We start from the raw sequence: 27,644 nt of genomic DNA, 5'->3' as shown, positions 1-27,644 counted from the left end.
TGGGGTGGTCCCCTGGAGCCCCCGAAAGGAACCCGGCCCTGCCAACACCTTGATTGAGCCCAGTGAGACCTGTGCTCAACTTCCGACCTCCAGGATGCAGACAGTCGGTGTCGTTTGAGCTGCTATGTTGGCAGGAACTGGTTCCGGAAGCAATAGAAGATGGAAACGGCATTTTTTCCAGGCACCTACTGTGTGCCCGCTTGCTGGGAGGAGGTCCCTAAGCCTCTCGGCCACTCGGGCCTTGCAGCTCGTGATCGTGTCGCCGCGGAGGAAGCTGATGCTCAGCGACGTGACCCCCAGAGGCCCAAGCAGGGAGTCCAGCCTCCCTGAGCCCCCGGCGGCTCCCAGGCAGGATGGGCGTGCGAGGGTGACATTTCTTCCTGGCTGCCGCTGTAAAGCTGTGATCAAGGCCGCCCTGGTTCCCGTGTGCAGAGATTTTTCTGCCAGACGCCATCCTGGTGGATAAAGGCTACAAGGTTCCTGCTGGCAGGACGGGAGGCAAGGCCCCTGGCCGGTCGCGTAGACCCTGACTGCTGGCTGTGTGACCTCAGGCTGGTCCCCAAACCTCTCTGGGCAGTGTGTTCTTTGGACCCCGTGCGGGGCCAGCCTCCAGGGAGCGCCTGAGCCAATCCGGTCCCGGTCCAGGGGACTGGCCCGGCTGGTGCTGCCGTGGGGTCTGAGCACATGGCCTGGAAGTCACACGGGGCCCTCTCGACAAGGTCAAGCCATTCTGCGATCCGATAGGCAAAGGCACCTGTTTCTTTCTGCCGGGAGTTCCTGCTCTCACCGCCCATCCTTGACTCGGCCTGGGTGCGGGGCTGGCGCTGGGATGCTGGGCTCCGTCCCCGGGTCACGGCCCAGCCCTGGCCTGGCTTTGCCAGCGGGCAGCTGGCTGATCTCTGGCCGGCCGCCCCCGGGAGGGAAACACGCGGAACGTATGTTTGTGAGGGCAGGTGGGACAGCCCAGGGGTCCCCGGCTGTGCCTGGCTGTCCCCCCTCCCCCAAAACGGCCAGGGGGGCCGTCAGCACGAGAAGGACGTGTCCTTCAGAAAGACAGGTTACCCCCAAACCTGTGAGTGCCCTGATTTGGAAGTAGGGTCTTTGCAGATGTCTGGGGGAATGGGGTCGTGCTGGATTAGGGTGGGCCTCGATCCAGTGACCGGGGTCCTCGTGAGAAGAGTGGAACTTAGACACACCGGGAGGAGGGCAAGTAACACTGGAGGTGGAGGTGGAGGTTGCAGCGACAGGTCGGTAAGCCCAGGGACGCCAAGACTGCTGGGGGCGCCCGAAGCCGGGGCAGCGAGCAAGCGTCCCTGAGAGAGAGGGCCACCTGCCCGCGCCTTGACCTTAGACCCCCCGCCTCCAGAACTGCGCCTCCGCTGGGCTAAGCTCCCAGCTGGTGGCCCTTTGTTACAACAGCCCCGGGACCTGCCCGCGCCCACTGCCGCTGTCACCCTCCGGTCACCGCTCAGACGGACGCGAGAGAACGTGCTGGTCTCCTCCCATCTGAACACGTCCAAGGGCAAGGCTGGCCTCTGTCCACAGCTTACGGGCTTCCTCCATTGTTGGGGGCTAAGCTGCTCTTTTCTGAAGGGAAGGCGGCCGGCGACACCCCGTTTCCCAGATGGAAAAACCAAGGCTCTCGGGGGGCTCCCCACGCCCACGCCATCGCTCAGCTCTCCACAACCGCGTCTCCTGCTGCCCGCCCGGGTCAGCCTCCTTCCCGCCCAGATGTTGGACCGAGTCCTCGGAGTTCCCGGCAGAGGGGAGAGGTCAAGAAATTTCCGAGCTCAAATGAGGACAGCCGCCTGGCTCTGTGACCTGCTTCGTGGAGAGCCTGGGAGGCGACTGTGGGGCAGCGAGCTGGTCGGTGACTCCAGCCCGGGCAGCGCGACCCGTTTCCCTGAGCTCACACCGCCCTCGGCCCTGTCGAAAGAGAAGCGGGCTCCGTCCAGGCCTGAGGTTGTGGCCGCTGGACGCCTGGAGCCCGACTGGTCAGCCCAGCCCAAGCCGCACCGCCACTGAGAGCCACCAGAAGCCACAGGAGCCTCCCCACCCAGGTGACCTCTCCTGCACTGTGCAGGCCCTGTTGTCTGCTGAGCACCCACAGTGGCGCCCGTCCTGGAGCGGGGGGTCAGACCGGGTACGGCCTTCCGTCCCCAGAACAGGCCAGGCACACACCGCCTGCCGGGAAGGCTCCGTGGGCCCCGTGCGTGTGGGCGGGGTGCTGTTTCTGCAGAGCCACGGGGGCTGGGAGGGCGACCGCCAGACGACCGCCTTCCAGCCCTGGAACCCCATATTTCAGAAGGGGACAGCAAGGCCCCTAGAGGGGGAGTGACCGGCGGAAGGTCCGGCTGGTCTGGCAGGGAGGCAGGCGTGTCCCACAGGACACGCACGTGGGGTGCAGAAAGTTGGGGTGCAAGGCAGAGTGTAGGCCCCTGGGGCGTGAGATGGGAGGTGGCTCGGGGCCGAGGGGCGTCGTGGGCCATTCTGGGAGTGGGACCTCTCTGGAAACAGGAGCGGGCTGCAGCTGGGGCTGACGGCTATACTAGGGGACCGGCTCGTCGTTGGTGGCAAAACAGACCTCCTGAAACTGTCTGGTAACCAGCTGGCTGTCCCCCCTGAGGGCACCTCTGTCATTCTGACGTCTCGGGCCCCTACCCCCTGATGCCTCATTTTCTGGGGTCACACGTTCAGATGCTGGGTGTTCAAAATGCAGCCCAAGGGCCAGCCACTTCCCCCCACCTGCACCTGCCTCTGCCTGGCCCGAGCCACGTCTCCTCTCGCCTGGACCTCACCGGGGGCTCCCCGCTGCTGTCCCTGTGCCCCTCCCCCACACCGCCCCTACGTTCCGTCCCAATGAGGCAGGTCAGGGGGTGTTCCTGTGCCTCCCCAGCTTAGAAGGCTAAGAGGGCTTTCCGTCTGTGTCGGGGTGAACAGTTGGCCCGACCATTCGTGGCCATCTGTAACACGTGACCTTATTTGGAAATAGAGTCTTAGCAGATGTCAAGTTTAGAGGTGGTCATATTAGGGTGGGGTGGGCCCTGGTGCAAAGATGTGGGGTCCTTGTAGGAAGAGGAAATTTGGTGGCCTGGGGCCACCAAGAACCGATCGTCCCCTGGGGCCGTGAGAGGGAGCTCGGCCCCGCCAAGGCCTTGATCTCGGGCTCGCGGCCACCAGAGCTGTGAGAGAACACGTCCTTTGCTTCAGGACCCCCAGTTCTTGGTCCTTTGTCACAGCAGCCCCCAGAAGATGAAGGCAGCGGCCAAACATGGCTCAGAAACACCGCACCCTCCCTCTGCCTGCAGTGCCCATCGTATGGCAAAGGCCCTGAGAAGTCCTGCAGGGAAGAACAGGTTCCACTTTCCTGTCACCCGTGATCATTCGCTCCCCAAAAGCATCTCACCCGCCCTTTAACTTGCCCTCTCAGGTGATAACGCTTTGGGAAGTGTTGGACTTGAAAATCCCTACGGTCCGCTCCAGACTGAAAATCCTGTGGCTTCTGGAATGGGAAGCCGAGCCCCACGACATAAATAGAAATGTGTATGCCTCATTAGGCGCTATTTTTAAAAGCAGCCAGCATGCCGTCCCATTTGGGGGGCAGCACAGCCAGCCTGTGGGAGAAAATTGTTCTAGTCGAGCAGTCAGATACGAACTCCACCGACCACGCGGGGCCCTCCGTCTGAGGCCCACGGATGCGTGAAGGAGAATAATTACATCGCGCACGGTTATTTCCTGGGGCTGTGTTTTCTCGAAGTGGAGCTGCCGAGTCAAAGACCTCGTGTTTTTGAAGTCATTGGATTCATAGTGTCGAGCCGGCTCTCCAAAAAGTGGTACACGTTTAAGCTCCCACCAGCACAGACTGGAGGAGCCCATCCCCCACTCTTCCGTGCCAACGCTGGGCATTGCCACCCTTGACACCTTGCAATTGTCCCGTGTGTCTCGACCACAGAAGTCAGCCAGAGTGTCTGTTGGGTCATGTGAGTCTCTACTGAATTGTGTCCAGAACAGCCTGCCCGCTAGCCCATCCCCACCAACGGGGGATTCTTGCCGGTGGCCGGGCATTGGCGCCCTGAGGTCAGGCCAACCTTTTCAGAGGAGGCAGCACACCTCACTCAGGTTTGGCCCCAAACACTGAACTCTGAGAGAGAGAGAGAGACGATTCGGTGTCATAGGATCGTTCCCCAGGGGCAGAGCTGGGTAGAGAAAAGAGGTCAGCGTTTGGGGTCCGGAGAACATGGGGTTTGTCCCGGTCTGGCCCCTTTCTAGCTCCGTGAGCTTGGGCCACACACGTGACCTCCTTGTGCCTCCGTTCTGTCATCTTTGATGTGGGATGATGACACCCCCAGCCTCTCCGAGCTGTGAAGGATTACATTATTTCTTCGTTGTGAGATGGGCTTTGTGGATGTGACCCTAGTACGAGCTGGGGTTCCAGATAGCACAGTCTGGACGGCATTGCAGGCAAGTGTGATCCACAAGGGAATCTGGAGTAGTACTTGCAATGCCCTAGAAACATTAAGGGGATCTACTTAAAAAAAAAATTTAATGTTTATTTTTGAGAGTGAGCGAGCAAGCAGGGGAGGGGCGGGGGGGGGGGGGAAGGGGAGGGGTTGGGACAGAGGATCCAAAGCGGGCTGCGTGCTGACAGCAGAGTGCCCAATGCGGGCCTTGAACTCACAAACCGTGAGATCATGACCTGAGCTGAGGTCAGACGCTTAACTGACTGAGCCCCTAAGGGAATCTGCTTCTTAACCCACCATTAGGGTTCCCAAATCCTGCGGCTGCTTCTCCACGACTCCCTTACCCCCCTGCAGCGACCCCAGACCTCACCTCCCAAATCCAGCTTTCGTGTTTGGCCTTGCACCCCCCTCCCCGGCCTCAACCCTGCTCGATGATGAAGATAGGCCTCCTCTCCCCGGTTTTGCTGGTTTTCCCATCGCTTTTCTCTAGGGTCCGGAGTCTCCACAATAAGGGGGAGAACCCTCACCTGGGTTCTTCTGCCTCTGTAGGTCCTGGTTCCCTCTATTTCCCCCCAGTTCTGCCTAAAATCTGGAACCAGCCTGGGAACAACAGAACTCTGGAAGGCAGGGAGGAGGAGGAGGAGGAAGCTGAGTGGGCGAAGACATCCTCTAATTGGGGGAGGGGGGGAACCCGTCGTGTAGATGTACTTGTGCGTGCGCATCATCTTACGAGCTCCTGGCTCCCCTTTGCTTCTCCTCTTTTAGCCGAAGCCCTTTGACATCCTCAGTCTCCCTTCAGTGAACGGGTTCCTCCCTCCCACTGTCCCCAAAGGAGCGGTGAGGGGGGCAGATCATGACCTGGACTTTGGGGCCAATATGGCGGCCCCAGCCTCAGGAGGCGCCCGGGGTGGGGGAATGGCTTTGAGGACGGTCCGGTGGGTCTCCTCGGGGCTGGCTCTTTGTCCAGCCCCTTCCCTCCCACTGCCAAGGGCTTGGTCCCCAGCCTTGGTTCTTATACAGAGCGTGTGCAAACACAACGCGGCCATGGGGTCACCTCTTTCCCCCTTGTCCTCATGCTCCACGCCGGCATCCCGGAGAGGGCCAGGACGTGGGTCGTGTTTCCCGCCTCCCCCTGAACCTCAGCTCGCCACCCAGCATCCCCAGCACACTCTGCTCCTGTGGTCCCTTCCAGCCCCGACAGGAGAGGGGGGAAGAGCCGGAGAGATGCGGTCAGCGGGTCAGCCGGGCTTCCGCTCAGGAACCGTGTGGCGTCACGCAGGATGCTGAATCTTTCAAAGCCTCAGCTTCCTCGTCTGCAAAATGGGTGTGACTGCAGAGCTGGGTGGACCTAGAAACTGTTCGTTGTGCTTAGATGTGGCGTTGATGACGACAGATGTGAATTTCCCCATCCGTTCATCCCCTGGCTGCGTACCGGGCATCGTTGCCTCTCCATTCACCCCTAGCTCTGTGCTGGGGTCCTGCCCACCCCTGGAAGATACCAGGACCAGTGGAGGCCAGTGTGGTGGCCGCCAACACTGCACCCATCGGCCACAACCAGTGGGCTTACGTGCTGTGCCGAGCGTAGGGGCCTACGGGCCCAGAGGAAGAGCCAAGACCCTGGGAAGGCTTCCTGGAGGAGGTGACATCTGATCTAGGCCTTAAACATTGAGAAGGAGCCATTCACTTTTTCATTCATTCAATTAATAGGCATCTCCCCCCTGTCCATGAGGTACAAATGCCGTCAGGCGTTGGTCCTGGGAGGTTAGAGGCCAGGAAACCAGAGGACATCTCTGACCTCCCTCTCCCATCCAGCATGGGGCCCAGGGCTCGGCCAGGCTGGGTGTGGGAGCGCGGGCAGGGCTGGCCCACACCCGAGGGTCACGGTGGTGGAGGGTCGGGGACCTCCCTCCCCGCGTAGGTGTGGCAGCCGTGCAGTGGAACCCTGTGCAGCAGGGAACAAGGTGGGGGTCTCTGCGTGGGTGTGGCATGATCCCCAAGATACACCATCGAGTGAAAAACAGCCACGTGCCCGACAGTTATGTGGCCGTCGCGTAACGCACGCGTGCACACAGACATGGGCGTGAATGTCCGGGCAGGGGCCGGCCAGGACGTCACTCTGTGGCCGGCCGTCTGGGCCCGTGCTCCCGGACAGGATGCCAGCTGCTAGCGTGAGTGGCCCTTGGGGCTGCAGGGAGCCAGCAGTCTCGGTGGGGTGGGGACAGGGGCTGGGCTCCCGGGGGTAGACGCGTGTCGAGGCGGGGGACGGAGCTGTGACCCGGGCCACGACGTGGGTGGCCCCTGAAGACGCGCCACGTGAAGGGAGGCGACCGTACTTGTGCGACTCCGTCTGTAAGAAGCGTCCGGCAGGCGCAAACCCACAGAGGCAAAGCGGATGGCTGGTCACCAGCGGGGGAGGAGTGGCGCGGCAGCTGACGGGCGCGGGGCTCCCCGGGGTGGGGGTGCCCAACGCTCGGAGGGCACGGAATGCCACTCGACTGCTGACTTTAAAACGGTTAGTTTTATGTCACGCGAACTTCGCTTCGATACGTTATTTCAAAAGAAAAACAAGCCGTTGCTGCCTCAGTCGGCAGAGCATGCGACCTGATCTCGGGGTCGTGAGTTCGAGCCCCACACTGTGCACAGAGCTCACTTTAAAAAATAAAAATAAAAACAATTCAAATGCTGTCCTGGGCGCGTGTGCATTTAGGGGAGCGGCTGCCAGCTAGGTTGGCCAGGTAGGAACCGGGACCCAGGGAAGCCGTGACTCTGCATTTCCAGGTGAGCTCTCCTGATGTGTACGCGTGAGACTCACTCAAGGTATTTTACCAAAGCCCCGGGGCCACATCCGGGTCAAGCACCGGCCCGCAGCGTCTCCCGCAGCCGGGGGCAGAGTGCCCACCCCCGGTCCAGCGCCTGGACGGCCGCCCCCACCTCCTCGGGCTCTGCTGGGAGAAGGGAGGGCGGGTGGACAAGAACCCCCAGCGGAGAAAGGCCCGGGCAAACATCGAGATGCTTCTGGCTTCTCAAGACCTAAGCCGTGGCCTGTTGAAACGTCTGCTCTGGTGGGACTTTGTTGTAAACGGACTCGGTTTTGTTGAGCTGCTTGAGTTTTTATTTGTTTAAAAAAAAAAAAAAAAGCCCGCAAGACCATCTCAGGCGAGAACACAGGGTTAGTCCGGAAAAACCAAGAAAAGGGCGAAAGAGACGGACGAGGAACCCAACCGCCCGCTGCACGGCGGGCGGGCGTGAGGTCTTGCATGGCCGCGAAGCCCCCACCCCGTAGCGGGCACTACGTTTCTCGAGGACCTGCCGCGCACAGGCGTCGCGGCCAGCCCCGTGGCTCCAGTCCCCCCCCAGACCGCACGAGGCAGAACCGTTAGCCATCATCTCACAGACGAGGACACTGAGGCACGGGGGGGAAGGCGGCGCCCCAGGCCACGCGGCTGGAAGGTGGCAGGGATGGGAACCATAGCCGCATCTGGGAGGCTCTTTCCGCCACATTCCACGGCCACTCGGAGCCAATCTGCCCGTGGAGCGGGGACCCTCACGGGCGCCACCTGGTCACCGAGCTGTCGGGGTGTCGAGTGGAGCCCCTCGCCGGCAGGCTGCCCAGGTCACCCGGCAAGCCACTGCCCCTGTTGCCCAGATGACAGGGTCTGACCTAGACTGAGGTCGGAGAAAACCCGTGCACGGACCCTCCTGGCTGCTCGGCCCCCGTCCCCTGCTTTCCACGGCAGACGTCACCCCTGCTCCCACTGCCCTCGGTGTGCCCACCGAGGACCCTGGCTGCCCACCCCGGAGGAAGTCCCTCGTCTTCAGAGGCCTGTCTGCAGACAGCCAGCCTGTGCTTTAGGAAACCTGCTTCGGATGAGCCTCTGCCTCCCCTGGCCGGCGACCGTTCGTGTGGGCATTTGTCAGCCCCCGGGCACCTTCTCTGAGCCCAGCAGGCTGGGCCATGTGGGCTCCAGCAGCTCCTCCCACCCCACCATTCTCTGGTTTTAAGCAGCTCCCATTCCGGGGTGATGTCAAAGAGACAGAACTCCCACTAACCTAGTGGACAGACTGCAGTAAACCAGCCTTTCCCTGCCCCAGGGCCTTTGCATGGCTGTTCTCTCCCCGGCCCTTACCTGACTTCTCACTCTCCGTGATGTCCATCCTGATGTTCCCTCTCTTTGCTGTTCTTTTATAGCACGAGTCACAGTATGTAACTGTGTATTCTCTTTGTCATACTGATGTCTACCGAGGGCAGAGGCCTCACTGGCACACAGTAGGCATTAGGTGTCCGTAAGCGTGTGTGGACCACAGGCCTGGAAGAGCCCCGGGTAGGAGTCGACACGGGGACATCTGTGGTCTGGTGGTGCCCTCTGGTGGCATGATGCTGATACCACGCTGAGAGCCGACCCCTTTCCACTTTCAGCGCTCCCTCCCCTGGGCTGGCCGCCCGCACAGGGACCCGGCCACCAAGGTGACGTAAGCGGCAGAAATTGGTGCTCCTGGAGTTCTGTGAGCTGCTTCCGGATGACCAGGTGAGTTGGGAAGTCAGCCAGCTTCTCACATTATTATGAAGTCGCTGCTGTTAATGTTAGACATAAATGGCCACCGGGAGCCACCCGTGGGTCCTGGAGCAGCCTCTCCGACTCACCGCCTGGGACCCTTGGGGCCAGAGTGCCCTCCCTCTCCCCAGGTGCCCTCTCTCCGCAGCTGGCTCCTGCAGGCTTTGATGAAGGCTGTGGTGGCCGTGTCCTGGCCATTGACCCAGCTCTGTCCCCCCCCCCCCGCCCCCACCCTCCCCAGGATTTGCGTTAAACTCACAGAGAAAAGACCACGTGGGTCTGGAGTCTGAGCCAGGGAATGTTAAGGTGTGGACACAACACATCCCAGACACTAAAGTATGAGGTCTGAATATCGGAGCAGAGCCCAGAAATCCCGGGTTGGGCCCAGCACCTGCACACGTGCCTTTGCAACACAAAGGCTTCTCTGGAGGGAAGGGGTCAAGGGGACATGGATGGGCGTCGCTCGAGCGCACAGGGGGGTCGCGGGGCCGTGATGCAGCCTGGAAACAACGATGGCGTTTTGAGGCTATATTCTGCAGTTCAGAAGTATGTGCTAAAAATATTACTGAAATAACCTCAGTGAAAGATGCAATTCGTGTTACTGTTTTCGATTTGTTTATTCAGAAAAGGGTTTTTTTATGGGCGCCTGAGTGGTCAAGTCGGTTAAGCGTTGGACTCTCGGTTTCAGCTCAGGTCGTGATCTCATGGTTTCGTGAGTTCAAGCCCCGTGTTGGGCTCTGTGCTGACCGTGAGGAGCCTGCTTGGGATTCTCTCTCCCTCTCTCTCCGCCCCTCCCCCACTCGTGCTTTGTCTCTCTCTCTCAAAAACAAATAAAAAACAGAAGATATTTTTATTACTTTTTAAACTCAGTACTTAGAAAAATAAAAACAGAGGAGAACTAGATGATGCTAGCCAGAATGGCCATGTGGGATCCTCCTCCTTCCCTCCCTAGTGAGGACCTTCCGTAACCTCAGGGAGCCTCGGTCTTTTGGTGTATGAAATGCGCACAGTGTTATCTGCCTCAAGGTTGTACTGAGATGCGATCAGGTCCAGGAGGGCATCTTGGAAACTGGAAATGTCGAAATGGTGTCCTGGGCATCGTTATTATTAAACCTTGCACTGGGAGCTCCTCTCAGAACTCGTGCAAATTCTACTGGCCAGGTGAAGACAAGCCACTGGGTTTTCGGAGGGCCAGTCGCTGTACGTGGGTAGTGTCCTCGCACACACACGCATGCCTCCCCGTGGCCAAGGGGCACGTCGCGTTCGGTCGCCCCACGTTAGGAGCTTGTCATAGAAGGGATTTCAGAGCTGACGCGCCACCTTGTAGGTCGTGCCCGTGACACGGCTGAGCCTGACCGTGAAGTCAGGATAATGCTGTGTTTACTGAGCTTCTGCACCCAAGGGCCCATGCGTGGGACCACTGTTAAGAAGAACCCAAGGGGCACGAGGGTCCTAAGTGAACGTACAAGCCTGCTCCCATCTCATCATCTCGTTGGGATGTGCCGGCACCGAAGAAAATCTCATCCACGCAGCAGAGCGCCCACTGCCCACCTCGGTCCCGAGAGAGACGGCTGCACGACGGGCCGGGTACCTCCAGGATCTGGGTGGGCAGACACGAGAAGGGAGGCAGCGTGACAGTGGTGATACCGAGTCTCGTCCGTGGGATCGAGTGACGTCACCGTGGACCTCTGCGCTCGTCCAGTCTTTCCTGGAGTTGCTGTGTTTGTGTTTCCTGGAAAACGTGCAGGGGCCAAGTTCACGTCCGACCCGTCACCTCGCAGACGTTCCTGTGGCCACTTTCAGGCTCTCGGAGGTTCATGTGCTGTGCAGCAGGCTTGGGTGCTTGTCTGTTTGGGGTTCCCCTGGGAACTGTTGGGCCGGGTAGGAGCCCCCACCTTCCTCCCTCCTTGGCGTCCCCAAGGATGACCATCAAAATGAGAAGAGGAATGAAAGACGAAGTATGGTGAAGTCAAACATTTCCTTTAGTGGAAATGCTCCTTGTTCATCAGTTTGAGGTCTCAAGTTCCTCCTCCCAAAAAAATCCTTCCTCAAAATATGTGCCATGAACACGGCTGCACCCCGGAACACTCACGCAGAGCGTCCTGTTCCCCGCACACACCCCCGGCACTTGTCCTTGTCGGTTCTTTCTGAGGGCTATGCTGTTTCTTCGTGACTCGGTCTTGATAGGCTGTACGTTTCTGGCAATGCGCTCTCTTCTTGGTGTCCAGTGAGGCGCCATATGATTGCTTATAGTAGTCCCCTGTGGCTGTTTTTACTTCTGTGGCATTGGTTGTGATGTCTCCGCCTTCGTTTCTGATTTTATTTTTACAGTCCTGTAAATAATACTGAAATTGAATCAGTAACCAAAAACCCCCCCAACACAGAGAAGTCCAGGACCAGACGGCTTCCCTAGTGAACTCTACCAAATATTTAAGAGAGAATTAATGCCCATCCTTCTCAGACTCTTCGGAGAAACCGAAAAGGAGGAAACACTTCCAAACTCATTTTACGGGGCCAGCATTACCCTGACACCACAGCCAGACACAGATGCTGCAGGAAAACCACGGACCAGTATCTCTTATGAGAGGACACGCAAAAATCCTCGACAAAACAACAGCCAACCAAATCCGATAGCAGATTAAAAGAACCCCACGCCACAACCAAGCGGTAGTCATCGCTGGAACACACAGGTGGTTCAACAAACAAAAATCAATTCATATGATTTGCCACGTTAACAGAATAAAGCATAAGGATCTCACACTCGTCTCAACAGATGAAGAAAAGGTATCTGGCAAAATTCAGCACCCTTCCATGATTTAAAAAAAAAAAAAAAACTCTAAATAGAACGTACCTCAACATAATATATGTGTGAAAAGTCTACAGCTAACATCATACTCACCAGTAAAAATCAGGAACAAGGATGCCCATTTCACCACTCTTAGTATCGTCCTGGAAATCCTAACCAGAGCACTTAAACGCAAAAAAGAAGTAAAATGCATCCAAATTGGAAAGGAAGAAATAAAACTGTCCCTGTCTGCAGATGACATAATCCTATATATTGAAAACTCTAAAGATTCTACAAAAAATAAAGCAAAACAAAAAGACTGTTAAAACTAAGAAACAAATGTAATAGAAGTTGGAAGATATAAAATCAACATGCAAAAAATCAGTCACATACGTATACACTAACAACAAACTACCTGAAGAGGGTATTCCGAAAACAATTCCACTTACACCAAAAAGAATACAATACCTGGGGATAAACTTATAAGGAGAACTTTGTATAAACTACTAAAATATTGATGAAAGAAGTTAGAGACACAAATGGAAATACATCCCATGTTCATGGATTGGATCATTAAAATGTCCACACTACCCAAATTGATCTACAGATTCAAAGTGATCCCTGTCAAAGTCCCAATGGCATTTTTTAGAGAAATAGAAAAATAATTTAAAACTTCATCTAGAACTACGAAAAGATGACAAATAGCCAAATCAATCATGAGAGCAAAGAATAAAGCTGCAGTATCACACTTCCTCACTTCAAAATATATTACAAAGCCACAGTAATCAAAACAGTATGGTAATGGCATAAGCACAAACATACAGCCCGACGGAACGGAACAGAGCCTAGAGATAAACCCAGGCATTTACGGTCAGCTGATCTTTGACAAGGGTGCTAAAAACGCATAACGGGGAGAGGACAGTCTCTTCAACAAATGGTGGTGGGAAAATTGGAGATCTACATGCAGAAGAATGAAAATTGGACCCTTACCTTCCCACCTACACAAAACTCAACTCAAAATGGATTCGACTGCACAACTCCAGGGCAGAAGACACGGGGTGAGAACTTAGGTCTACACAGAAACCCGCACACGGACGTCTGTAGCAGCTTTCCTCGTAACTGCCAGAGCTGGGCGGCGACCAAGATGCCCTTCCAGAGGTGGGTGGCTAAAATAACTGCGGCACACCCAGGCAACGAAGTTATCACTCCACACTAAAAAGAAATGAGCTCCCGAGCCACGAAAAGTCACGGAGGAAACGCGTATGCTCGTCACTGAGTGACAGAAGCCAATCTGAACGGTCTCTGCGTCTGGTCTGAGCCCAACGACACGACGCTTTCTGGAAGACACAGCTATGAAGACAGTAAAGATGAGCGGCTGCCGGGTGGGGGGAGGGGAAGGAACGAACAGGCGGGGCCCAGAGGTTTCTTCAGGGCAGTAAAGATACCTGTGCACACCTGTCCTTACACGTTTTCCCAAACCCACAGAGCTCACACTGAGAGTGGGCCCGAATGTGAACTACGGGCTTTGGGTGAAATGATGCGTCCGGGTCAGCTCACCACTATAACAGAGGCGCCCTCTGCTGGGGGCCGGCAGTGGGGAACAAGGGCATTCGGAAACCCACCGAACGTTCCCCACAGTTTTGCTGTAAATCTAAAACCAGGTTTTTAAAAAGCTGGGTGTTTTGTTTTGTTTTGTTTTGTTTTGTTTTTAAGAAAGGGAGAAAAGAACAAAGGATAAACAAAAGGTTCTCGGATATTAAAACTACCACTGCCTGAATAAAATATTCACCTAGGAGACAAAGTTAAGGATATTTCCAGGAAACAAAGAATAGACGGTAAGAAAGAAAATCAGAGGACCAGTCTAGGCAGTGCAACATTCAATCTGTAGGAGAAAAACAAAGTGGACAGGATGAAGTTCACAAAGACGTAACACAGCACAGCACCCCCGGCCCCCAGAAGTGAAAGGCGCCTGGGTGGCTCAGTCGGCTGAGCGTCCGACTTCGGCTCAGGTCATGATCTCACGGCCCGTGAGTTTGAGCCCCGTGTCGGGCTCCGTGCTGACCGCTCAGAGCCTGGATCCTCCTTCAGATTGTGTCTCCCTCTCTCTCTGCCGCTCCCCCACTCATGCTTTGCCTCTGTCTCTGAAAGATGAATAAACCTTTAAAAAAAAATTTTTTTTTAAAGTGAAAGGCACATGTCTGAGACAGAAGGGGTGCGCGAGCCTGAGCAGAGGAGATCGGGTTCCATCCGAGGAGGCACAGACCCTCTTCAGCAGATGAAAGACTGAATCAGAACCCGCAGTCTGGCTTATGGCGCCTGTCAGCCGAGACGACCGTGGGATACAGGTATGTGCAAACAGGCTAACGTGCTGACAGCCTCGAACCTTCTCAGGGAACTGGCAGAGAAATGTGCTGGGGCAGCTGTGGCATCCAGATGTGGACCCCGGGGGGCGGGGAGCCTGAGCGCACGCCGTCTCGGGACGGCTGTGCGGCACCCCCGGAGAAGCCGAGGCTCCTGGAGCAGGGCGGGCGGCAAGGCCGGAACCACCCCGTAACCAGGGAGGCGGGCTGGGGCGGAGGGAGACTTAGTGACGGGGAACAGGGCACACACGCGGCACCGTTAGCTCTAGGAACAAACCCCGTCGCAGGACCCTACTTCGTTGAGCAGCATTTGTTCTGCCATCTCGAGCTGTCGTACGGTATCGGGGTGCGGATACAGGGGGCGAGAGGGGAGGGGAAGGGAAAGTTGGCAGCGTGCCCCCAGACGGCAGATGTGCTGTGCGTACCATCTCCTCGCCCTTTCCATCGGGCCTGGCAACCGAGCCCTGCCTGCTCCGGCAGATCAAAAGCAAAACCTGGCATGCCCGGGTGGCTCAGTCAGTCGGTGACGCGTCCGACTCTTGATTTTGGCTCCGGTCATGATCTCGAGGCTCGTGAGGTCGAGCCCCGCGTCAGGCTCTGCGCGGACAGTGTGGGGCCTGCCTGGATTCTCTCTCTCCCTCTCTCTCTAAATAAGCGAGCTTTCAAAACAACAAAGCGAAACCAGTCGCAGATCTGTAGCGGTGTATCTTCGCCTTGTGTCTTCGGGCTGTCTTTGCTCAAATTGGAGACGGTCTTAAATCTGGTCCCCGGTCCATAGCGTAGGCCACTTACCCTTTCGTCGAGAGCGTCGGAATGCCACTCCGGGCCACCCGCAGGACGCTCTTCTCCGCTCAGGCGGCCGAAACGAGTTCATGTATGATGGAAGATGGGATTAGCCACCTTTCTACTCGGATAACGTTTTCCCTCTCCATCTTAGCCCCACTGTCACACTCCTGTGGACGGAGTCAGCATCACACCCTTAGAGGAGGGACACGGGGCACGTGGCAGCAAAATCCTGCGTGGACGCGAGCCTGAGGGTCGCCGCCGGCCCGGCGTCTGTGCTCAGGGCCGTGTCTCCGTGTTCCCACCCGTCTGGGATGCCAGCAGGCGCCTCACGGGATGGCGCGGGCCCTTCCTCCCTCCGTGGCGGTGGGAGTGCCCAGCCCGGCCGCCCCGCTCACGGGCCTGTGGCTCCCTCGAGCACAAACGCTACGTCTGTCGAATGAGGCTGTAGGCGCCGGGGCTCTGGATCCACGAGACAGAGTTTTTAAAAAGTGTTTTTATTTCAAAGGGCACCAGAAACACTGCAGGAATGCTCACAACCAAGCGAAGCGGGACGCCAGGCGCCCTGCCAGAGCAGACGTGAAGTGTGGGCGCGGCAAAGTCCACGAGGGCAGCGCCGAGGGCCCACGCCGCTCGTCAGGGCGCCGGAGCGTTTGGGGGCTTGGCCAACGCCGCGGGAGTGACGGCACCTGCCGGGCCGCGGGTGCCGGGAACCAGGGAGAAGCCAACTACCGAAGACAGCGACAGTGTGCGAGGACCCGCGCCACCTACCGAAGCGCCTGGGGCCGGCAGGGGCTGCCGCGCGTCGCATACGGGCGGTGCTGGAGGCGGCGAGGACACCGGACCTGCACACACTTGCCGAGTCTCACGGGAATCCACCACTTGGAGCACTTTTTATTGATAAACAGGTACACATGTTAAAAGCCTCACACCGAAGCCGGACACACACGCCCACCGCGGACGACGGATGTGCAGACGCGTGACACAGCACGACTCCTGGCGGCTCGCCGCGTCTGGGCCCCTGGGGCCTGTCCCTCTGGTGGGGACACGGCCCCTGCCCCGGGGCTCTCAGTCCGTCTCCGGGACATCCCTCTGCTTTGCGCGCCCGGCTACAGCTGCGTGTCTCGGGTAGGTCCCCCGTGGATCTGCGTCAGCAGGGGCGGAAGCCTGACTAGGACAGGGTGCGGGTTCGTTAAAACCAAAACCCAAACCCAAACCCAAACAGCTCACGGGTGAACGGAAAGGCGTAGAAGCCGGGAGGGGAACACCGGCCCTCGTCAGCGTGCAGGCAGGCTTGGAGGAGAGCCTCGGGCTTTGTCAAGGACTGCTTCGTCCATCCGGAGTCCCGCAAGACAGGTACAGACCGAGCAAGTTTAAGGCGAGTCCCCACGGAGGGGAGCTGTTTGCTTTCTGATGGAAGTTTAAGCTCTGCACCAAAGGTCCTACTGGATCACTTGGGACGTGGGTGGAAAAACAAACATGAACGACACAAAAAATAAAGCTCTTGCCGTCCTGAATACTCTGCGAGTGGCTGAGGCTCGGGGTCCCGGGGCTCTGTCTTGGGGTCCCCTCACGTCCTCCGTGCCGCCCGTGTCTCTCTGCGAGTGTCTGTGGCCATGCCCGCCCCCCTCCACCCCCGGCAGCGGCATGCGGCCGCACGGCGTACCCGGCCGCCACGAGACTTCTCACCGACGTGCCGCTAGGACACTCCTGATGTGGCTGGAACAAAAAAAACACATCAGTTCCGAGGCCCTCACGCACTCGGGACCTGGAAAATAAAGTCAAAACAGAGGGCAACGAAGGACCACACGGGAGTGATGGTTCTTTGGATCAAGACATTCTCCAAAATGCAATACATTCATAATTCATGACAAGCCCCAGGGGACAAGAAACCTCGGATTCTGGAAAGCAGCTCGCCGGCTGCACGCAGCTGTTACCTGTGAGGTCGCCGCAACAACACCGCCCATCTCAAGCACACGCGCGCACACACACGCAGACCTGCCGACAGGGTCGAAGCGGCCTCTTCGGGGCAGTGGGCGCGTGCCGAAGGCCACCTTCACCGTTCAGTGCACAGATCGTTTGCAAACTCAGTGCAAAGTATCGAAGCTCATCGAGACCAAAGTGTTTTCTGTGTCAGGGCCCCTCCTCGATCAAGGGCGCGCACTAATGAATCCCAGGGCCAACAGGAACGCCCTGAAACCGTTAAGCTGGAGAATTCTCATTCACTGGATTGACTTTTTTTTCTCTTCATGACTGAAAAAAGCAGCTTGAGGACACAGGATTTTAATCACCCCACACAACCTCTGAGAAAATGCAGTGTCCCGAACCAGAACCCTAAGTGTGCAGGAAGGTCGTGACACTTCTTCACGCGGCCACGTACCTTCTGTTAGTCGTGCCGGCGGAAACCGGCCCCCGGTCGCTGACGTGGGCAGTCTGCGATCTGTGACTACAAACATAAAACTGCTTGCTGCAGGCAACTGGTCTGTCGGTTCCGTTCGCCCTACTGGTCACAGGTGAGCTGCAGCCGCCCTTCCGGACTCGACTGAATCCCTTCGCGTCCGCCGACGGGCCTCAGACGGAGAACTCTGGGCCTCCTTTCCTGGGTCTGGTCTGCGGCCGCCCCAACCGGAAGCCGACGAAGGGGTTCATCCAGAGGAGCGAGGGGGGCCCCCCGAAGACAGACCGCATCCCCTCCCATCTCAGCCTCCGCTCCCACGTCGGCTTCTCACTCTTCAGCCTCTCGATCTCCTGGAGGCAGAAAGGAGAGCAGGTGGGTGGCAGGCAGCACCGGCAAAGCCCCCGACACGCGCGGGTCGGGCCCCGCGGTCACGGCAGAGGAACCGCCACAGTGTGGGATCCGGTTCCGTGGGACAGGCACGTGCTCAGGTGACGTGTGGCCTCGCGGTCAGCAGAGCAGACCCTCCTTGCCGGGCCGGCCCCGCGGCCTCCTGAGTGCATCCAGGCCGCAGCCACGGGCCAAACCAACATGAGACACGGCCGGCCGGGGGCCACCGGCATATAGTGGTGGCAGGGCAGAGCGCGTCCTCTGGGCCGGGGCACCGGCCTTCCTTCCGTTTGTTACACACCTTTACCCAGTGTCTGCCCTAGACCCTCCAGGGCGGAGGCATGAGGGCCATCGGGTCCCTGCCCCCCACTCAGCTGGTCTAGGGGCTGGGTCTCCCAGAAACTGGGACTCGGCCTGGCTCTCTCTGCCCGGCTCTGCTGACTCTCGAATCAACTGATCCCTGAACCTGCACGGCGCACAGACAGGGGAATGACCAACACAGGGAGCCCGCCGCAGCTTATGGAGACGGCCCTACCTCCCAAGTTAGTACACTCGCACCCGTTGTGGCCGCTGGCCTTTCCCACTCACTCAAGCCAAATGCCGGGCGAGCGCAATGGAGAAGGAAGCGTACCGTTTCGTCATTGCATATGGAGTGAATCTGGGTACCAAACATAACCGCGGTGAACGTGAAAAACAGAAGACCCTCAAGGCACAGGAGGATCAACAGGATTACAGTCACCGGAGGCGAGAAGTCACTGCATTCTGTGAACGAGAGAGAGCGGGCCGTGAGAGGCCACCAGAGCACAGCAGCCCCCCAAGCACGGGACGGCCCAGCGGCTGCGCACAGGAGCGTCCTCGCGGTGCCGGCCCCGAAGCCGGCACGGACGGACGGAAGGGCTCATCCGTAAACGGGCACGTTCGCCATTCACCACAGGGCGGGGGCGGCCACCCCTCCAGGCACAGATCCACTCCGCCATCTCTCGGTCAGCTTCCCCATCACCCCAGGTTCCTGCTAAGACTGCACGTGCACGCTCAACTGCGTACTGACCTTCAGCGACAGCTAGGGGAGGGGACAGCCCTGCAGGCCCCCCGGGGGTGAGTCCGTCTGACCTGCCGGCCGGTCTGGGGCGCGGCAGTCAGCGCCCACCTGACTCGCTCCTGCCGCGCTGTGCTTTGGGGGTCCAGTGACGCGAGGACCACACGGAACAACCCCCAGCTGGCTGACCAGAAAGCAAACGCAAGGTTTGGTGGGAGGATGCTGACTTCCAGGCAGGCTCCCACTCTGCAGAGCGACTCAGCACCAACTACTTCTGGACTGAGGAAGGACGATTCTGTGCACGTGGCTTCGATCCACGAGCAAAACAGCGGTGTTAAAACCCGTGTTCCTTCCTAAAGGAACTTGTCGATTCCTGTAGCGTTTCCCTTTCTGCCTGACGGCGGGCGCTTGTGGGAAAGAAACCCACGCCGAGCTTACCGGTCCACTGCCCTCGGACACAGGAAATGAACTGGAGGCCACAGAGGATCAGAGCGTGGACTGAGGACAGAGCTATGTACATCTGGAACAAGACAGAAGCCGATTAGCACTCAGGGAGCGATGACATATTTTAGGAGCAAAGGCCACGTCGGCGTGTTGACCCTGTCTCGTTCATCAGTCACAATTAAGGACGGGAGGAATCCGTCCCAGCGGCTGCCGGCTGCCCACCCGAGGTCACGATGGACGCGGGACGCGTTTCGCCCAGCTGTTAGCACCTGTGACTCAAGGCGTCCGAGCGAGGACGAAACCGCGTCCAATACCTAAACCAACATGAGCAGGCACACCTGCCGGGGTGCGTCCTACCCACCGCGGCACGGTTTATCACGCGGGTCCCGGAGAACCTCGTCAGACGGGACAATAAGTTCGCCTGCTCTGGGCAAGGCTCTAGTTACGAACGCAACACGAGTCGGCACGCGAGGACTTTGACTCACAGTGAAGAGCACGAAAAACCTCTGGTTCTTTTCTCCCACGCAGTTGTTCACCCACGGGCAGTGATGATCCATCTTCCGAATACATCTTTTGCAAATACTGAAAAGGAGAAACCTGTCGGTGTTCCACGCACTGAGAACACACGACCCCGGGCCACGCATCCGACGCACAGAACGTGGTGCTGGGAAGAGGCCTCTGGGAAGGGGCTCCTGCTCTGGAGGAGGGGCTGTCGTATCGGCCACGGCGAACACGGGCTGCTCTGGGCAGGGGGTGCTCTGGGGAGGGGGTGCTGTGGGGGGGCTGCTCTGGGGAGGGGGGGCTGCCCGGGGCAGGGGTCTCCTCGGCGCAGGGGGCTACTCTGGGCAGGGGGCCGTTCTGGGGAGGGGTGCTGTGGGGGGCGCTGCTCGGGGCAGGGGACTGCTCTGGGGAGGGGGCCGTTCTGGGGAGGGGTGCTGTGGGGGGCGCTGCTCGGGGGCAGGGGGCTGCTCTGGGGAGTGCTGTTGGGGGCACTGCTCGGGGTAGGGGGCTGCTCTGGGGAGGGGGCTGTTCTGGGGAGGGGTGCTGTGGGGGGGCTGCTTGGGGTAGGGGGCTGCTCTGGGGAGGGGGCTGTTCTGGGGATGGGGTGCTGCTCTGGGGAGGGGTCTGCTCTGGGGAGGGGGTGCTGTGGGGGGGCTGCTCAGGCAGGGGGCCATTCTGGGGAGGGGTGCTGTGGGGGGCGCTGCTCGGGGCAGGGGGCTGCTCTGGGGAGGGGGCTGTTCTGGGGACGGGTGCTGTTGGGGGCACTGCTCGGGGTAGGGGGCTGCTCTGGGGAGGGGGCTGTTCTGGGGATGGGGTACTGTGGGGGTGCTGCTCTGGGGAGGGGGCTGCTGTGGGGAGGGGGCTGCTCTGGGGATGGGGTGCTGTGGGGGTGCTGCTCGGGGCAGAGGCCTGCTCTGGGCCGGGGGTGCTGTGGGGCTGCTTCTCGGGGCGGGGGGCTGTTCTGGTGAGGGGGCTCCTCGGGGAAGGGGGCTGTTCTGGGGAGCGGGTGCTGTGGTGGTGCTGCTGGGGGCAGGGGGCTGCTTGGGGCAGGGGGCTGCTCTGGGGAGGGGGCTGTTCTGGGGATAGGGTGCTGTGGGGGCACTGCTTGGGCCAGGGGGCTGCTCTGGGAGGGGGCTGTTCTGGGGATGGGGTGCTGTGGGGGCGCTGCTCTGGGGAGGGGCTGCTCGGGGCAGGGGGCTGCTCTAGGGAGGGGTGCAGTAGGGGGGACTGCTCTGGGGCAGGGGGCTCCTCGGGGCAGGGGTCTGCTCTGGGGAGGGAGTGCTGGGGGGGGCTGCTCTGGGGAGGGGGTTCTTTGGGGAGGGGTGCTGTGGGGGGGGCCGCCCGGGGCAGGGGGCTCCTCGGGGCAGGGGGCTGCTCGGGGCGGGGGGCTCTTCTGGGGAGGGGGTGTGGGGGGGCTGCTCTGGTGAGGGGGTCCTGCTCGAGGCAGGGGCTCCTCGGGGCGGGGGGTCTTCTGGGGAGGAGGTGTGGAGGGGAGCTGCCCGGGGCAGGCGGCTCCTCGGGGCGGGGGGCTGCACTGTGGAGGGGGTGATGTGGGGGGGGCTGTTCTGGGGATGGGGTGCTGTGTGGGGGCTGCTCTGGGGAGGGGCGCTGTGGGGGGGCTGCTCAGGGTAGGGGGCTGCTCTGGGGAGGGGGCTGTTCTGGGGATGGGGTGCTGTGGGGGCACTGCTTGGGCCAGGGGGCTGCTCTGGGGTGGGGGCTGCTCGGGGCAGGGGGCTGCTCTAGGGAGGGGGTGCAGTGGTGGGGGGGCTGCTCTGGGGCAGGGGGCTCCTCCGGGTGGGGGTCTGCTCTGGGGAGGGGGTGCTGTGGGTGGGCTGCTTGGGGCAGGGGGCTGTTCTGGGGAGGGGTGCTGTGGGGGGGCTGCTTGGGGTAGGGGGCCCGGGGCGGGGCCTTCGGTACCTGCAGTGATGGGCACGCTCAGGCTTGATGCAGCAGCACTTGGGACACTTGTAGATCACCTCCCCGGGTTTCAGCTGCAGACTCTCCACGTGCTCCTTAGTGGCATTTCCTTTGGGCACTGCCCCCTGTAGCGGGACAAGAACGTATTTTGGTTCCAGGGAAGGAAAGCTCAAAAACAGAATCAGTGAGCGCACGCGCTTCGGTCTGAGATGCCGTCAGATGATGCGCGATGCCACGGCCGCCGCGTAAAGTGCGGCGATGTGACTGTCCCTCGGGCAGGACCGGAAGTCACTTCCCACGAAAAGTGGCATCTGCATTCACATGAACTCGAAACACCTTCTCATGCTTTCTGAACCGGTCAGCCGCCTGAGTCTTTCCTGGCTTTACACAGAACACGCCGGAGGCGAGGCTTACTCGTCAGGCCTTCCCGACTCAAGGGCGCTGCCTGTCCCCGAAGGGCGCCAGCGTGTTCTGCTGACACCCTTCCCTGTCACCGCGCTCTCACGGGCAGGGCTGACGTGACCGGGGTGGCCCAGAGTTTCCCCATCAGCTGCAGCCGGGCAACCCTCACGGGACGCTATCAAGAAGGACTTTCTCTCACGTCTGCGAGGCTGTGTCACGCGCCCGGGTCTGCCGGCCTCGCCACGGGTGCTCACGTACACACACCTGCCAAGTGCGGCCCTGAGACGGGATCGTTGCCGGCCGTGGGGAGGGCCCCGCGGTGGGAGGGCAGTGGCGGGGGTGCCCCACGTGCTGGCCAAGGTGAAATACGGCAAGAGGCAGAGCGCCAGCGAGGCCCGGGCAGCGGTCACCGGGGGCTGTGCAGTGACCACACGTCCGCGGGACGGGACTCCAGGAGCCACAGCGGGGCGCACGAAGAAAGGGGACCCGCTGGCGTGGAGGAGGCTCGTAACGGTGGCGAGGTGGGAACGAGGTCCCCTCTCCCACCGGTTGGCGCCACGGAGCCTGCACCTCGAGCAGAAAGGCACGCTGGGAAGTGCAGGCCGGGGCCGCGGAGGGAGCGCAGAGCCGAGGAGACGCGAGGCGGCAGTGGGCAGTGACGGGGACACAGTGGCGGGGACGGCGAGGGACTGGGCACAAGAGCCGAAGCTGCGTGGGGCAAGGGCTGACCTAATACCCGTGCACCAGCAGGAGGAGCCCAGCCCTCCCTGCTCCTCAGTTCACCTCCCAACACACAAGCACTTGTCCCTTGGCCATCCTAGCACTGGGAAGCTGTTCGGGTCAGGACCCTAGTGTTTCCTAACACTACAATTTTCTCCTTAAGCAAGATTTAAAAGTGAAAGGTTCAACACATTTTGGCTTTGAAATTTTAAGTCAGGATGTTAATTTTAGGGGATTTACATACCACAATCTGGAGTCTTTAATCAGGTTTCCTCCACACATCCGGTAGTCACAACGCTATATGGATCGTACAAACCCCGCAACGTACACGCTCCCAGTGACAGTTCAGTGTCACGTGTTTCCATAGTAGGAGGCAAGGGACCCAGTTTTAAAACTCCACACACCTTCATTTTTATGAGACAGACATGTACCCTTCCCCAGTAAAAACTGTGACCCACTGCCGTACCGTTCTGAAAAGCAGACACCCCAACAACCGCCCCTCTTTTCCAAGAGATCCCTCAGGACTGTTTCCTGACAGAAGGACAGCCACACGGCCCTCACGCGGGGCTTAACGGCTGGGGGCCCCCGCTGGTGTTTAGGGCGTCTTTCTTCTGGTTCCTGGCCCAGAACCCCGGGGAGGCGACAACACGCTCGGGGCCTCGGGAGGCCCTACACTGATTCTGCGTCCCTGTCCCTCTCCCGTATCTTTCCATCTCATCCCAACTCCCTGTCATGCGTTCTGGATCCCCAAGACCTAGCCAAGGGGCAACTGAGAACGGGGCTTTCCCCTAGACCTACCTACTCATTTATGGATCTCCCAGGGCGCAGGGAGCATGTGAAAACAGGCACAGGGGTGCAAGCTGGGAACTCCAGAGTGCAGTGAAAGCCTCAAGACAAAGGCCCGGGTGATGAAAACGTCCTAAAACTGACTATGGTGGGGGTTTCACAGCTCCGGATAAGACCCACTTAACTATGCACTTTAAAAACGTACATTTTATGGTATACGGATTAAATTCGAATTAAAAAGCTGACATCCAAGGCCCCAAACTCCTCCTTGACCTTGGAAGGCCCTCCCTCTGAACACTGTATCCAACGTTCTCTGTAGTGACCCGACCAGGAAAACGAATGTGTCCGTGCAGGACGGACGCAGCGTCCTGCCCACACCTCTCTACCACCTCTCCTCGGCTCCCCCCAGCCTCGTTGGGGCTTCCTCCAAGGGTGGAGACCTTTTTCTGTAGAAGGAGGGGGGCCGGGATAGGAGCTGGACCGCAGGGCCCAGGAGCAGGGTTGCACTCCCAGAGGGAGGCTGTGCTGAGTCTCTGACGGACATCAGAGTGGGCTGCGGTCAGAGACTGTGAGGTGAGGCTACAAAGCCACTGGGAGGCCATGCATCTGAGTTCGTCCCACAGCGCCGCTCCCGGCTGCCCACCCGGCCGGGTCTATAAATGCTGTCCTCTGCCCAAGACCCCCACTAGGCAAGAGACCGAGTGAACAGAGCAGGGAAAAGCCCCGGGATCTGAGCTCAGACAGCAAGAGTCACATCAGCGTCCACGTAAACCACGCTCTGTGGACTGATCAGTATCGCTTCAGCCTCAAACTCCTCATCTCATTTATAAAAAAATCTGTACAAGACATTAACTTCTCAGTCTTTTCTTTGGACAGCGCCACCAACAGACACGAGCCCTGAAGACTGTAATTCACAAATCAGGAGCCCCCGCCCCCGAGGTTTAAAACCACTGTTTGAATGCTCTCGAAAGAACCTGTTTTCAAATGAAGCTCCACAGGGACCACAAGCTCCCGGCCGTGCATGCCGATGGCCGGAACGTCTCCGCCGAGCCTGCGGGCCCTCCTGCCCCACACAGCGGCCCTCTGCGTCCCCTCCGGGCTCTGCAGCAAGCCTGGATCCAGGGTCTGCAGGGGACTCCTGGCTGAGCTGTAAGGGCCTCAACCGCTCTGCTTACCTAGAGGAGGTCTCACACCTCAGAGAAAGAACCTCAACCCAACGCACAGGTTCTGAATCCAGCGGCCTTTGGGACGTCGGGGACCGATGGCAGTTCACGGCGTCAGGTCTTTATTCTGAGGGAAATCGCTCCCACACGGAGCCCAATACAGCACCTTGGTTTTGTCGACACCGCACAATACACCCGGGCCGGGCTCCCTCCCTGACCCGAGCCTGAGCCGAGGACACCTCGCTGGCGCAGTCACTTCCTCCCGGGTCAACGACCCACACCTGGTGGAACCAGTGCGGTCACTAAGGAGCTCTCCCTCCCCGCCGCACAGACATGCAGGACCTTGACCCTCTCCAGGCTAGAAAGAGATGCCAGCCTCGGCTTCTGTGTGTAATTACAGAACAATTAATGAACTGTGAAGCTAGAAAGAACTTAGAGATCATATCTAACCTCAGTTTAGCCCACTGAAGTTCAAGTAGTTGCTTCTGGTCAAAAGACAACAGAAAAGATTAGTTACGTGGTGAAATCTAGAACCAGATCTCCCAGCTGTCGGTCTGATCTGCAGAGAAACAAAGCACTTAAACCAGGAGGGACTTGACAAATCACTCAGGGACACCTTTACATTTGCACAAATAGCCCGATGGGATGGATTTTCATTTCTGCACGGAGACCCCACTTTGAGCAATGTTTATGCTCCAGTTCAGACATGAAACAAGCGGGGTGCCTGCTGATCTCGGGGTCACGAGTTTGAGTTGCATGGTGGGTGTGGAACCCGCTTTACATAAAAAAATAGGGGTGCCTGGGTGGCTCGGTCGGTTCAGCGTCCGACTTGACTTTAGCTCAGCTCATGACCTCGTAGTTCACGAGTTTGAGCCCTGCGTTGGGCTTTGCGCTGACAGTGTGGAACCTGCTAGGGATTCTCTCTCCCCTCTGCTTCTTTTCTCCACTTGTCTTTGCTCGCACACTCTCTCTCTCTCTCTCAAAATAAACAAATAAACTTAAAAAAACAAAAAAAAAAACCAACACAAAAATGCTACACGTCTGTACCAGGAGTTAATAAAAGCCCGAGGCCAGAGGAACAACAGCACCTTCGCCACAGGGTCTGTGGTGCCCCACGACCAGACACGAGAGGGGATGAAGGGTGACCGTGGGTACTCACGGGGTCTGTGAGCATGGTTCTCAGGTGGGACGACAGGGCCAGCACCGCTAGGCAGTTAAAAAGGACTCCGTTGACCACAGAGTACCAGAAGTCTTTGGAAGGCAGCAGCATGACGAAAGTCACCACAAAGTCCGCATAGACGACCAGGAGCCACGTCATGACGGCACAGATCATGCCGCAGCCGTCGCGGATGAACCAGACCCTGTCGGCCACGTCAGCCTCGGAGGAAGAGGACGACGAAGAGTCGTAATTGTCATTTTCGGCCAGGAGAGGATGATGCTCGACATCCCGGAGCCGGTGTCCTGATGACGGCATGGTGTCCCCGGGCACCCTAGGAGACGGGACAGAGCTGATGAGGCTCGGGGGGGGGGGGGGGGGCACGTGCACACTGGTAAACCGGATGGGTTAGTCTGCTCCGGACCATCTCGTGAGACAGTCCACACACAGCAGAAAAGAACATTAACAACGGAACAAGACCCGAACGTTAAAATCTTTCACCTCGGGGACTAGTTTACGGCCTATGACACAGTACACCCCACGGCACAAGTGACCCCGAGGCGCACACAGCCGCCGAAGGCCAGCCACAGCCACGGACGAACAGAGATAAGGGAAAGAAGAGGCCGGAGGCAGCCTCCCAGCCGCGGTGGAGACCAAGCGCGTCGTGCCACAGCCGCCACCCTCGCCAGCAGGCCCAGGCCATGTCTGTGCGGAGGCCCTGGGCCCCCGTCCGCTCAGGACCCCCGTGTGCGGGGCACTTCTGTGTCCCCTCCGTCGCCCTGAGCTCTGTGCTGTTTCGGGAGGGCGCTCCTCTCTGCTTTTGCGTCTTCACACTCTCGTTCCCTCGTTAATCCATTCGCTGAGCCGTTCTCGGACACCTCTCCCGTGCTTCCCACGCTGCCCGCTACAGGACAGCGCACGGGGTGTGAGGGGACTCCGGAAAAACCCGGACTCTTCTTGGCCGGCTCTGGCTGCCGCGCTAATGCACGCCCCGACAGCGACCTGAGCGGCTAAGCGCTCGTGATCGCGGTGGGGAAGGGGGGCTGGGGGTTCCCTTGGCCTTGGTGTTCATGCACGGGAAGGAGAAACACCCAAGGCCTTCCGTCAGGGGCCCCGAGGACGCTCAGCGTGGGAGCAGGAGCGAGGGCACCGCGGGGCCCCCACGGGCCTACAGATGGGCACGGCTCTTCCGCGGAAGCAACGGCGGCACAGTGATGACAAGGACGAGCCGACAAGAGGCAGCTCGGTGCACGGGCACGAGACCAGACCCGGTTTCCCTCAGGCCGTAAAATAACCCCGCTCGCAGGTCGGACACACATCGCTTGAAGATTTTTTCTGAGTGACACACGAGAAACTAAAGATCAAGAGAGCGTGGACAGATCACAGCCAGCCTTCTGGCCCGTCGGCGCGCCTTCCCGGGGGTCCACTCCGTGCAGACGAGCTCCCCGCGCCCCTCTCCCCCCAGCAAGCCGTCCTGACAGGTACCGTTCCCCAGAGGGGCACGCTGGGAGAAGGGCTTTGGCACACCTGACGTGACCATCGGAGGACGGCGCACACCCCCGGTGCAGCCCAGTTCTGTCAGTGCCCGGGCAGTGACTGGAAGCTTCTCCCGTCCCTGGAACTCTCAGGGCCCGCCCACCGGTGCTGCCTGTGGCGTGCAGACCCCCTTCTGCCTTAAGGGAGCTCCTGTGCATTTCCCCTCCCTGGCGGGCTCTCATGAAGGGTCTGGCCTTCTCCCCGTGTGCCCGTTTGCCGCGTGCAGGCTGTTGGGCCCCAGCAAGGGCGTGTTTGTT

General features: G+C 59.3%; 1 protein-coding gene and 1 long non-coding RNA gene across 9 annotated transcripts in view; one reads left to right on the top strand and one right to left on the bottom strand.

The window, feature by feature from the left end:
• Window positions 1-27,644, bottom strand: part of ZDHHC7 (zinc finger DHHC-type palmitoyltransferase 7) — a 111,257-nt gene that overhangs the window by 69,193 nt on the left and 14,420 nt on the right. For 5 of the 6 annotated variants that reach the window (XM_027076331.2, XM_027076330.2, XM_027076332.2 and 2 more), the window contains 6 exons: window positions 25,855-26,185; window positions 21,625-21,749; window positions 19,692-19,788; window positions 19,201-19,282; window positions 18,358-18,488; window positions 16,835-17,689 (listed from right to left, as the gene is read on the bottom strand). In XM_027076331.2, coding sequence (XP_026932132.1) covers window positions 17,513-17,689; window positions 18,358-18,488; window positions 19,201-19,282; window positions 19,692-19,788; window positions 21,625-21,749; window positions 25,855-26,169 — 927 coding nt within the window. In that variant the 5' untranslated portion in view covers window positions 26,170-26,185 and the 3' untranslated portion in view covers window positions 16,835-17,512. Of the gene's footprint in view, window positions 1-16,834; window positions 17,690-18,357; window positions 18,489-19,200; window positions 19,283-19,691; window positions 19,789-21,624; window positions 21,750-25,854; window positions 26,186-27,644 lie in introns of those variants that run through there. The other variant, XR_008293742.1, reaches the window with a different exon arrangement.
• Window positions 445-25,419, top strand: LOC113604377 (uncharacterized). 3 transcript variants are annotated; one of them, XR_003426288.2, is made up of 4 exons: window positions 445-2,060; window positions 8,878-8,986; window positions 13,983-14,143; window positions 24,409-25,419. It is a non-coding gene; the product is annotated as an uncharacterized LOC113604377 (long non-coding RNA). The 3 variants fall into 3 exon arrangements; XR_008293744.1 differs by having other exon boundaries at window positions 21,783-25,419; XR_008293745.1 differs by lacking the exon at window positions 24,409-25,419 and adding an exon at window positions 15,450-16,824.

The sequence above is a fragment of the Acinonyx jubatus genome, chromosome E2, assembly GCF_027475565.1.
Source record: "Acinonyx jubatus isolate Ajub_Pintada_27869175 chromosome E2, VMU_Ajub_asm_v1.0, whole genome shotgun sequence".
Lineage (NCBI taxonomy): Eukaryota > Metazoa > Chordata > Mammalia > Carnivora > Felidae > Acinonyx > Acinonyx jubatus.
This window is presented reverse-complemented; position numbering and strand designations above follow the sequence as displayed.